At 32.5% G+C, this 13,435-nt stretch overlaps 1 protein-coding gene and 1 long non-coding RNA gene across 2 annotated transcripts; both read left to right on the forward strand.

Moving 5' to 3' along the window:
* The first annotated feature begins 214 nt into the window (after positions 1-214).
* LOC145014851 (uncharacterized) lies at positions 215-1,014 on the forward strand. The gene is made up of 2 exons (XR_013665654.1): positions 215-519; positions 662-1,014. It is a non-coding gene; the product is annotated as an uncharacterized LOC145014851 (long non-coding RNA).
* Positions 1,015-9,255: 8,241 nt separating this feature from the next.
* On the forward strand, positions 9,256-11,040 carry LOC145014850 (cytochrome P450 93A3-like). Its single transcript, XM_078973284.1, has 2 exons — positions 9,256-10,189; positions 10,277-11,040. The coding sequence occupies exons 1-2, from the start codon at positions 9,284-9,286 to the stop codon at positions 10,901-10,903; spliced, it is 1,533 nt and encodes a 510-aa protein (XP_078829410.1). The 5' UTR covers positions 9,256-9,283; the 3' UTR covers positions 10,904-11,040.
* The last annotated feature ends 2,395 nt before the right edge of the window (positions 11,041-13,435 follow it).

Consider the following 13,435-nt stretch of genomic DNA (forward strand, 5'->3'; position numbering starts at 1 on the left):
TATAAATTATAGCAGTTAAAATAAGGTCTATTAAATTAAAAGAAGAGTAGACACATTATTAATGTTAGTGGTTAATAATAACACTAATAAGTTAAGGGGCTTTAGTTCAATTTCGAAATCAACAATTTGTAAGGGGAATCGAGTTGGAGTATGTTTCGTCAATAAGTCAAGCTTCAGGGATCAGGGCTGTCGAATACAAAGCTTGGATATGTTTGTCCCCTGCATCAGGTGTAGGTGGTGCATTGCCTCCTCCTTCTGTCTCGTTTGGACGTATCCATCGGCTCCTTACAAAAACTAACCATAGCTAGAGAATGAGGAGGGTATATGTTCTTAGGCATCAAGAAAGATATATATATATATATATATATATATATATATATATATATATATATATATAGAGAGAGAGAGAGAGAGAGAGAGAGAGAGAGGTATGAAAGAGTTCCATGAGCAAGAGGAAGTGGGAGACAAGGAGGCTGCCACCAGTTACTCAATTTATGTTCTCCAAAGCAGTGAAGGCAGGTAAGACTCAATTTATCCTCTGATTTCTTATCTCTCACCAGTTACTTCGATTAGAGAGAGATTAATTGATGGGTTTTAATCCCGTTTTCTTGGCCTAATGATTTTCATGCCACTGTCTTGGGACCTTCAACATCATCAATAGCGAAGAAGGGTAAGTGCTAGTCTTCGATGGCCAGAAAGAAGGTTAAGGAAATCGATAACACTCAGGGCGCGAGTCTGCGTAACTCATAACTTGGCTTTGGAGTTGCGCTTCTGATGAACGAAGATTCAGCAACCACCGAGGGTTGCTCTAGTGCGCCGCCTAGAAGCTAGGTACGATGTTGGACTCTTTTTTGGCTTTTAATGGATTGGTGTGTATCAAGTTAGCTAATGGGCTGGTGGCATGTAATGGCTTATGCGAATCGGGCATATTTTAGATCCTATTTAATCTAAATAGGGTAATAATCTATGGGTATGAAACTTAATTACAATTTAATTGAATGATACCTTGAATTATATGGATTGAATTACCTGATTAAATGAAATATGTATATAGAAGAGACTTGAATTAAGTTCTAGCAAATGTATGTGGGTTTAAATTATATTTAAATAGGATTCATAAATTATTTAACTATTTATTAGCTAATAGTCATATGAACTAAATGTTGGGTTTTAAGTACTATAACACTCCTATGGTGCACATACAACGCTAATGCATTGGATTTAAGTTTTCTCTAGTTATACATGCAACAAAAATTATCCAAATCATGAAACCTATCTAGCATACAAATTTGGTACATGAATCATAAAACTAGTTGGAAGAATACCTCTTTTTTGGAGCTTGTAGTTGTCGGCCTTTCAAAAGCTTAGCACCTCAAGTGTGATGACTCAGACAAGTCACAAACACCATGAACAAATAGATGAATATGAGAGAGAGGTTATGGAGTACACAAAATCTCCCCTCTTAGAATGATCCACCCTTTTTCTGATTTTTGGCTTTAGTGGGTTATATATATAGTGTAGAATTCCAAGAGTTATATGTGACCCTAATTCTTACATTTAAGCTTATGATCCATAACTTATTTGGACTAATAATTTATGGACTTTCACATAAGCTTAGCCGGTTACAAATTAATCATGGATTATTAGCCCAAACCATATGTCTCACTGATTTACATAATCAGTATCCATTAATTTAATTAGTCTTTTTTTATCACTAAATTAATTCCAAATTAATTCTTGATCAATACTAATTAAATAATATGATTTCTCAATTAATATATTATACTTATAATATATTAATAAATCACAAATAACCTCTTTCTCAAATATCGATTCTATTAAATTGTTCTGGTGAAGTCAACCCGAAATGGACCATGCTACTCTTGGGTCAAGTACATACCAATTATAGTTATGGACTTAGACACCTAATCCAACAGTCTCCTACTTGGATAAGTATAATAACTATAACTTCAAGTACGACTTCAAAACCCAACTAGCAATCGTAGCTCTCAAAAGCCACTGTCGAACACTAACCTAGTTAATGACGCGTCCATTAGATAATGGATCATATGTTCCTCCATTCTACAAGATATCATATGAACTGAGACATGGATTATAATCATTCTCTCTATTCATGCGTTGTTTCCCGATTTTCAATTTATGACGACCGACTAATTGAACAAATCAAATCAGTCTAGGTTTGGCCAAGCGCTTAGGGTTGTCATCAGTAAATCATCAAGGGGCCCACTTATATCGCTTTTATCCCTATTAGGGTAAAAGGAACAGATAAGCTTCGAATCATATGCTTGCTCTATTTACTCATTAAATCACACACAACAATATGTATAACACCAAGTTACTGGTGCGTTTTCATATCATTAATGTGCAACTGACTTGTACACTGCAACTCATATCTCTCTGTCTCAAGAATATAAGATATTATCATCTCACAATCACTCATGATAGAATCCATAAAATGATTCACATGAGTGTGGGTTTAATCTAATACTCAAATATTATTACAGGAGTACTCATGAATACTGCAGCAAACTTGTGTTATGTCTAACACTTTAGACAATCTACAATCGGATTCATGGCAGTCTTACCTCATTACTTATTTCCAAAGTATGATTGACTTTGGATGTTTGAATAACCTAGTTATTCGGGAAGTAAAACATGCGAAGTGAAACACAAGAATAATCGAACCCAATATGGTCTCAAAACTTTTGAATATAAATAAAACACCTTTTATTTAATCGACATATCGATTACACATTATTCATTGTATAATGTTTCGACTGATCAACTTACTACTTGAATGAAAACAATAGTCATCCCATGCTCCAAGCATGCACACTATGTTTACATGTGGTCCTTGCTTTGTGAAATAGATCAATTGTAAAGATTTCCAATGACACTCATTTCACAATTCTGAATCCTTATCATAAGTGTAAGAATACCAAAGCCTTGCCACTTACTGTAATATGTTACATTCTAAGCTTATATGCAGTGATCCTTTTGTAATGACTATGTACACAAGTCAAAGAGACTTTGCTAATTACAAAACTTTCTATTGGAGATTGTTACAAGACAATTCCATAGATACGAAGTCTCATATTCAAGGCACATTCCTTTGAACATCCTTCTTGCATAAAAGTTTCTAACTTACTCATAGATTCTTGATATCCAACTCCCATTATTGAAACTCTTCCATAATTCCCATATGACTATTTATTCTTAATATAATCCTATCTATTCAGAATTATATCAATATGGTTCATTTATTACTATACTTCCAACTATCCACAATCAACCAATCCTTGGTAAACCTCATATTGTCCTTGACGGTTGTTTAATAACTTTAGTCATATCCGGTTTGAGACCTTTTTCTCTTTTAACGTCCTAGACATTTGGAAAATTAGAACACGTAAATACCATAGAATATGCAATCGATCCTATATCCGAAGCATATGAGACACGATTCATAATATATTACATAAAGAAATGATACTTGACCAGTCTCTTGCTATAATATTTCAATATAGAATTTCCAATGTTGAAATATTTCAACATGCTATTCATATATCCACGACTAAGTTTAATTAATACTTCAATCTAAACTTTTAGATTCGAAATAAAGTATAAGTATCCTCTCCCTTATTATAGTGAAACTATTCAAACTTTGCAACTTTGCAAATTTGTAATCTTTGTTTCATATAACTAGTATTGCTAAATTTCAAGACTTTATATAATAATAATCTTGCTCCCACTATCATGATAACTATATTCTTACAAAAGTTCAGATTTCTGATACGAGATGCTTCGATAAGCCTTTATCTAAAGCTCATACACCTTTTATTAGAAAGCTCATATGTATGTCTAAATTATTCAGAACTTACAACAATAAGTTCTGAATGTTCAAACTATTTTCCATTTCTCATAATTTGAACTATGAAGAGGGATGTCGTAATCATAATCGAATTTGAGAATGCAATTAACACAACTGCTATCTCTTTAACATCTACTTAGTGAAAGCGTTTCCTCACAATCATTTTCATGAATTTGAGAGAAACCTTATGACACTTAGATTTGATGGTGTATGTGTTCCTATCCATGTGAATATGTCATTTCCAACCTTTACCATAAGACAAGGTCTCTGACAAACTCAAGCTTATATGGACTGAACTTGTTCAATCTCAATTTCTTTCCACTTGGCAGCACAAGGGCCTACCATGTCTTCCGAGTTGTTGAGAGATCACCCTTACTGATCAATGAACTTTCACTGATCAAGGTGCTTTACCTTATGCAAACAATTTAGAACTCATAGAATTCTCATGCATAGTCAAATTTAACTGGAATAAGCACATAAACAAGAATACATCAACACGATCGGTTACAAACCTCAAATCGTGAGCTAGTGACACACAATAGGTTTATTATTGATTAGTTCTTGAAGCTTTTCAAGGACTTTAAGATTCCCACTAACCTCTTGACATATAAGATTCTCTTGTCAAGAAACATTCCTTGACAAACAAATATTCAAGATTTAGTGTGGTTTATTATCAAGATTAACACGTCACTCAATTGGTCTTAGTTGGTCTTTGTCTTATCTAAACATCACAACTACGAGTATCAAATGTGCAAGAGAAAGAAAACTTTTCTACTCCACTTTTCATAATGTGTTTTAAACCTACTTAAGACATGTTACTTAATACACAATCTTGGAGTATGACTCTAAGACTTGATTTTCGAACAAAATATGATTCACCCTTTCTGATTTAACCATTTCAACAATTCTTGATTCCTCTTCTTAGCCATACAAGTGCACTAAGGTGTTCTTAGAGGATCAATTGTGATATGGTTTTATAATCATTAAGATGATCATAAAACACAGTACTAAAGTACTCTCATTTCCTTTTAGATTGGAGAATTTTTTATCTTTTTGCCTAATTGATTCTTCTTATTTGTTTTGTTGTACATTGAAACTTTTTCAATGATTCACAATTACACTTAATCTTGTAAGTATAACCATATTTACTAACTTTAGTAAATCATGACGAATAGTCTTATCATTCTTTGTGGTGGACTTGATTAGTGCACACCAATGTGTACTAGATCCCCTAGTCATTCACTTGGGTTACACATACATGTGAATAAGGAATTAGTCTTAATTTCCCAAAAATGAAGGTTCTCATTCATCATACAATACAAGTTGCATGATTCCAAGTTTCTATCCAACTGAAACTTTGGTCATGAGAATCTTTCGTTATTTGGTAAATTTAGACAATACCACAAACAAAAGAATCAAATCCATATTGCTAAAAAATAGAAACATACAAACATCAATTTTCACAAATGTCATTGTAAGGAAATATAAAATAAGATAAAATCAAAACTTTTCTTTATTTATAAAATGCGGAAAACATTTCCTTACAATGCAAGAACATATGAAAACTATGTTTCTAAATATTCCTAAGAAACCTATCGTAACTCCTAAGCAGCAACTCAAAACACTGGCCAACGAATCATGCGATCGAAATCCATCTCTTCGCGATCAAACTCAGTCTGCTCTTTTTTTAAGCTTCCTTTCTCTTCTTCGATCCTCCAAAACATCAAAATGTAATGTTATCACATCATGTATTAAGAATCTAGAAATAGGAACTTAATAAAGTTAGATAGTGGACTTACCTAAAGCAGAGTCATACATATGACTTTACCATCCTTATGATCCTTCAGGTAGATAAGGCAGCTTTGAATCCAATGCCCCTTCTCTTAGCAATAAAAACAAACAGACTCTTTTGGAATAGCACACAAGTCAATCTCAAACTTAGTCTTTCCTGACTTTTCTGGACTTCCAATATTTCCATTGTCAATATCAATGCAAGTTTGGGAAGTAGATCTTCCAATCAAATTTGCTTTACCAGTGCGCCAAATTATTTCAGATTCAACAGCAATTAGAAAATAGGTAAAATCAATAATGATCACGTCACGGTCTGTCATAGAGTAATCTTTAGTGAACTCAATATATTGAAGGGTTTTGTATACTACAACATCCTATGGTGCACATAAAATCCTAAATACATTGGATCTATATTTTCACTAATTATACATGCAATTGGTTTCCAAGGCATTAAACCTATAACTAGCATGCATTTGACATAAACTATAGAAGATACTAGTTAGGGTAACATATCTTTTATGTAGCTTGAAGTCTTGATGTATTTGCCCTTAAGAGCTTAGCCCTAATAGTGTGAAAGCCTCAAATGAAGTCACAACACATCATGGACAAAGGTAGAACTTGAGAGAGAATTCCTTCCACACCAAAATCAACTCCATGAGCTCCAAGAACTAGAAGTGGTGATTTTGGCTATGGAGTGACCTGTTTATATGTAGGATTCCAAGGGTCACGGGTATAACCCAAATCCATACCCATGGGTATTATGATCCATGGTTCATGTGGCCAACTCTTTATATGTCCATACATAAACTTGGTCCAACAAGGATCATAAGCCCAACACATATAAATATAACTAATTACCATAATTAGTCTCCATAGATTTAATTAGTGTCTTTTGATCACTAAATTATTTCCAAATTAATTCTTGATCAATATTAATTAAAATGTATGATTTCATATTAATATATTAGAAATTATAATATATTAATAAATCACACATAACCTTCTCTCAAGAGTCTATCCTAGCAAATTGTTCTGATGCTATGCAACCCAAATGGGTCATGCTACTCTCGGATCGAGTACATACCAATAATAGTTATGTGCTTAGACATCTAATCGAAGGCGATGGGCAGTCGGTGCAACACTAGCAATTATTGTGTTGTGGTTGCAGATGGCGACAAAAAAAGAAGAATAAGATGGAGGAATGGTGGAAGCGGACGCACTCACGGTCGCCAGTCATTCTCACCGGAAGGAAAGGTAGACGCAATGCTCGGCGGTTCGGTGCAACAAGGAACGGAGGTAGCGGCAACAGTTGTTCACAGCAGCAGGCCGACGACAGCTGGGATGGCCGGGATTAAGGTGGCAGCTGAAAGAGTGTTGTAGGGTTAGGGTTTTCGGGTGTTGCACTCTAAAAACAGGAGGGGTAAGGAATCACGGGTTCAAGTCCGTGTTTTACCAAACTCGAATGTATTTTAACGAGATTAGTCCCTACCTCTGCAATTCCTTTACAATTTAAATCCAATAATTACTAAACAACCTTTGCTTCACAAAATCTTTTACATTTCAAATCCTAATATTACAATATAGACACCAAATTCTGGAAATTATACCTTTTAACTTCTTATGGCTAAAGCTGATAAATTATTACGGACTTAGGGATAAATAAAATAAAATATAAAATACATCACAGGGTTTTAGAGTTTAATATTTATTTATTTACCTATTTTATTTTATTCATTTTATTTCATTTATTTTATTTTATTTATTTAATTTTAAACAGAATGTTACACAATAAGGTGTCGGAAACTTAACATCAACTGTCATCCAATGTCTGAAAGTATCAGATCTGGCGGCAGTGGATATGTGGTTATGAAACTCTATCAAATAGGGATCGATTAAGACATCAGATTGTTGGATAGAGTAAATGGATGATTCATTCGTATAATTAGGGTATGTGGTTTAGGGTCGACCCATTTAGTGAAATTTGGATATGTGGTTTAGGCGACCCATTTAGGATTTTTTATGCCACATAGGTTTTTATATTGCCAATGTTAAAAAAGGCAGGGAGTAGTAGTGAGAGAAATTTAATAGGTTTTGTCTTAAAAAAAAACTATATTTTCCTTCTCTCTTTTCTCACTAATACAATTGTGATTCGTCACTGGCGAGTACCTTAGCGACTCGTAGGAGATGGTGTAAATATTGGTAGGGAGTGTTTGGCGAGAGGGCTGGCGACTATAGCCTAATGATCTTAGGAGGTAATACTTTAAAAAATGCCTCATTTTATTGAAATTGGAATCCACATTACTGCATTGACCCTGCATTCTTATTTGTTATTCATAAATCATCCAAGTTGTAGAAATGATACTTCAACTGTTTTAGTTTTTTTGTTACCGAAACGGTCCTTCATGTCTTTTTTTTTTTTTTTAATTTTTTTTTACAAACCATCCAAACACTTATTTCATTTAAAATTTGGGTGTTTGCTAGCTATTATCATTCATAATCTTCCTTTTTATATATGAGATTTTCTACCATGCATTATTTTTTATATATAATAACTATTATTTGTAGGTTAGCAAACAAAAATAATGCTAACCTAGCTACCGATTAGAAGGGCCATTCTCCTAAGTTTTTTTTTTCATCAAAATACAATTTTTTACCAAACACTCATCTTTTTGTTTTTTTCCCCACACCAAAGTGGAGCGTTTTCAAATTGATCGATTGTTCGGGTTTTTCTCCCCTTGCTTTGTAGTTAGTTTTTTTTTTGCACTAATCTAGTGGTTTATTGGTTTTAATATTTAATTCACATCCTTTAAATTTGCTTTAATTTTTTTTCATACTATATAGTTCTCATGTACTTGTGTGACATAGCATCATTGTATTATTGTTTGCGGTTACTAACTTTTCCTTATAGTATTAACGGATAAAAATTATTTTAATTTACTCTTTAAAATATGACATAAAATTACGACACACATTTTTGTCTGTCGTAAATCATTGATATTTTACAATATATGAGAAAAATTGTATGACATACCTTTGTGCCTCTCATAAAAATGTTGTATGTCGTAATTCATATATCAAGTAAAGCCTGTTTTTTTTTTTTTAGCAGTGTTAAATTTTAACTATATTATCGAAGAAGACATCTCTAACTGTTTATTTTTAAAAAAAAATCTGAAATTTTCAAAAAAAAATCCTATACAATAAACAATGATTATTTTGCAAGTGTTATTGGATTTTTGGGATTTAAAAAAAAGAGTAGAAATAGCTTTTGAGTTGATAAACCCAGGACGTTTTTTTTTTTTTTTTTTTTACTGATTTCCCTATTTCTAGTTTACTGATTTCAAAGATTTTCCATAATAAAACCATAATCGAGAGGATTAATAATAAATAGTACCATAATCGAGAGGATTAATAATAAATAGTCTCAGGTTGTTGTGGACTATGAACCTCCGACTGTCAACAATGATGGCTGGACGGACCATGCCTAGAAAGGTATAATAATAAAGTTTAATACAAATATATTTTATTATTTTTTGGCAACTTGCAAAAAAGTGGTTTCTTTTTCTACAAATTAAGCACATTTCTTCTCCACTCTTCACTTGAACCATGGCTGATGTTCAAGGCTACCTCATCCTCTTTCTCATAGGTACCATAACCACCATCTTCATACGGTCGTTATTCAACTCGAATAGTGCGAAGGGTAAATCTCGCCTTCCTCCGATTCCATTTGCCCTTCCCATCATCGGGCATCTCCACCTCCTTGGTCCAAGTCCCCACCAAGCTTTCCACAAGCTTTCTTTGAAATATGGGCCAGTTTTTCGCCTCTTTCTGGGTTCAAAACCCAGTGTTGTTTTTGGTTCACCAGAAACAGGGAAAGAATTGTTTAAAACGTATGATAATGTCTTTTTAAATAGACCCTATAACTCATCCATGGATTATATTGCCTACGGAGGCCGTGGATTCATTTTTGCTACTTACGGACCCTACTGGAAGTTCTTGAAGAAGATCGTCGTTTCAGAACTCCTCAATGCTAAAACACTCGATTCCCTCCGTCCAGTCAGAAACGAAGAAATCAATCGCTTTTTAAGATTTTTATCAGAGAAAGCCAAAGCTGGGAAGTCGGTAGAACTTGAAGGGGAGCTTATAAAGATGGCGAACAATATTATATCACGAATGCTGATGAGCAAGAGGTGTTCAGACGAAGATGACGATGCAGGGGACATAAAGAACATAGTTACCGACATAGGGGAACTCATGTTTACATTTAACCTTTCAGATCATATATGGTTCCTTAAGAATATAGATTTACAAGGAATTGGAAAAAGGTCAAAGGAAATCCGTGGAAGATTTGATGCGATGATAGAAAAGATCATGGAGAAGCGTCAACAGGCAAGAAAGCAGAATTACGAGAAGGCAGAAGTCAAAGACTTGCTTGACCTTTTACTCGACATCTCAGAAGATGAGAGCATGGAGATAAAGTTGAGCAGAGACAACATTAAAGCCTTCATTCTGGTAATTAATTAACATCAGCATATCATATTTCAACATTTGTTATATCTATATTTGCATCTACTAACATATATATGTGTTTCATTTCAGGATATATTTGGTGCAGGAACAGACACTTCTGCCATTACTACCGAGTGGGCTTTGGCAGAACTCGTAAACCATCCCCACATAATGAAAAAAGCTGTTGAAGAAATCGAGAAAGTTGTGGGAAAAGACAGACTTTTACAAGAATCAGACATACCAAACCTTCCTTATCTTCAAGCAATCGTGAAGGAATCACTACGTCTTCACCCCACAGCCCCAGTGATTCAAAGAATCTCAACAGAAGATTCCACCATCGGAGGTTACCATATTCCGGCAAACACTACAATCTTTTTCAACATATGGAGCGTCAGCAGAGATCCAGCCTACTGGGAAAACCCACTTGAATTCAAGCCTGAAAGATTCGAAGAGAAACAGATGGATGTAAGAGGACAACATTTTGAGTTGTTACCATTTGGTAGTGGGAGGAGGATGTGTCCAGGGACATCGCTAGGGTTGTCGGTGGTGTATGTAACTCTCGGTTGTATGATTCAGTGCTTCGATTGGAAAGCTGGAAAAGATGGGAATCTAACTAGTGTTGACATGGAAGAGGGTATCGGGATAACACTTCCTAGAGCTAACCCTTTGGTTTGTGTTCCTGTAGCACGACTTCATCCCCTCCCTTTGTCTGTGTAATACGTCACTTCGAAGTACAATAGTCAATGGTGTTTGCTTTGAATAATGTGTAACGAAAGCATGTTATTTATGTATTTCAATCATTATGTTTCCAGCCATGATGATTATTGGTTCTCTTAATCTTTAAGATTTTGATACATTATCTTATCGTATTAATTACTTGACAAAGAGATATTAATGGAAAGTGACTAGTAAGCTTAAGTGTCTAATCGAAAAGTATTTCCCCTATTTCTTTATGGACGGCGATAGAAATTAAAAGTAGTGGCGTCTAGAAAGTAACATAAATAAATAAAAGTTAATATGGTCATCGTCATCTAGGTTGGAGCACAAATTCGGTTAGGATAACGCCGTATAGTTAACAAACCTTTAGGAATTATTTGAAAAGCATGAATGGGTCGATGTAAACATGAAATTGATTTTATCGTCTTCCATGTTATATTATTTTTTAATCAAGAAAGCAATAACTACGACTAAGTTTGGTTTTTGACTGTTTTCTTTACACCCCCATATATACTTTTAGGTTTATTTATATAACATTTTTTATGGTCTTTGGTCAGGCTCATATTGAACCATCTGGAATCAGTAAAATCGTCGTTATTTGGATGTTGTTACATGGAAATATGTATCTTTATTATTGTGTTCAAGAAACAAGAAACCCGATTAGAGTAATTAAGAGGTGTACACGGACCAAGCAATGCTGCTAGTGCTACATGGCCCACCTTGGACACGACCCGTGTTCTCTCTCCTCTCTTCTATCTTCTACCTTAGTTTGGTGGGTGTTAATAAATAAGATTTTTAATTTGATGTGTACTATATAAAATTTTAATGCATGAATTGATTTTCAAATCAAAATTTTACTTTTTGTAAAGACAACTCTAAACATTGTAAAAATTTCTATCAAATACCTTGTAAATTTAAAATGTAGAAAAAGTTATAATAACTTTTTAGAGCAAAACTTAAATTGATGGAAAAAAATTCATTAATTATTTATTGTTAATCTTATATTTATTTATGTTTTACTTACTAGTTTAAATGTTTGAAATTGATAATTATTAATCGTATTAGAAAAAAGAAAAATATGTCTAATCTAATTTGCAAAATTCTAAAATTTAATCAAAAGTTTACCAACTCCAAAATAGTCGATATGTTTGTAGATGGCGTTTATGAAAATGAAGTCCTCTTGCAAAAAATAATGTAAATATTTAAGTGGGAAAAATTCAAATAAATAAATGTATTGGAGAATTTAATATATCACATATGTAAAATCCTCTACGACTATCTGTTGTTAGCTAGTATTTCAATTTAGCTAATATGACAGTTAAACATTTCTAATTATCAATGGTAGTTTCGTCATTTTCTATTTACTAGTTTGTTACAAGTTAGGTAGACGTTTTGATGTATAATACTATTGTTTGTACATATATGTAATAGTTCTGTGAAAAAAAAACTCTATTTCCCATATATCATCTCTGAAGTAGATTTTTGATATGTCATTTGCGATTTCGCAAATGGTATCTACCATTACTATTTGCAGATTCACATATATGTTATATGAAAAACATTTTTTTATAAGTATGTATTTTTGTGTCATCCATACCATGAAATCCATCATCCGTACTATAAAATCTAACATCCGTATTACAAGCTCTAAAAATTATACTATGAAATCTAACATTTGTATAGTTAATTTAAGAGAAATTACTAATGGTTATTTTATTAGATCTACTTTTGAAAAATTAAGAGATTAACACAAACAATATCATTTCTTTTAAAAAAACATGGCTTTAAATTTTTTGAATAGTATTTAGATGTTTCTTGTATTCGTTGTTCAAATTATATATATATATATATATATATATATATATATATATATATATATATATATATATATATATATATATATATATATATTAGTTATGATACCCATGTAATATATGGGTTAATTTAAAAAAAAAACAAAAAATAAATATAAATGTTTAAATATTTGAAAACTTTGAAAATTTAAGAAAATAAAGAACTATTATAATGAAAATGTTTTTTTATCTTTTAAATTTAAATAAATAAACAAAAGAAACTAATGAGTTTTAATTTTGGAAATTATATATATATTAATTACCAAAGTTGGTATGTGAGGACTTTTACTATTCATTTCAATTTTTCATTCGTAGCCGTTCGATTTCCTTTTGCTTCTCATTTCTTTCTTCTTTCTTTTTCTTAACCAACGATTGTACTCACTTCCTTTGCTTTTACTAATGTCAGATCAAAACCAACTAAATCCATATCAAATTACAACTCTTAGCTCTAAAATAAACATTTTCCTAAAAATAACAAATTTACGCTTCTGGTAATAAAAAGATTCTTACATCTATATTTTCTTTACAACTCTTACAGAATATAATATAAGCTTTAAAATAAACATTTTCCTAAAAATAACAAATTTGCTTGTAATAAAAGAATCTTATATTTACATTTTCTACCCTAAAATAATTTTGATTAAACACAATTTATCCTTCGTAATTTTAAACTTAAATT

Source organism: Lactuca saligna, chromosome 9, assembly GCF_052625555.1.
Source record: "Lactuca saligna cultivar CGN05327 chromosome 9, ASM5262555v1, whole genome shotgun sequence".
Classification (NCBI taxonomy): Eukaryota; Viridiplantae; Streptophyta; class Magnoliopsida; order Asterales; family Asteraceae; genus Lactuca; species Lactuca saligna.

Coding starts and splice junctions, on each gene's coding strand:
- LOC145014850 (XM_078973284.1), top strand. CDS start 9,284: ATGGCTGATGTTCAAGGCTACCTCATCCTCTTTCTCATAGGTACCATA. Junction 10,190..10,276: donor ACATTAAAGCCTTCATTCTG/GTAATTAATTAA, acceptor GTTTCATTTCAG/GATATATTTGGTGCAGGAAC.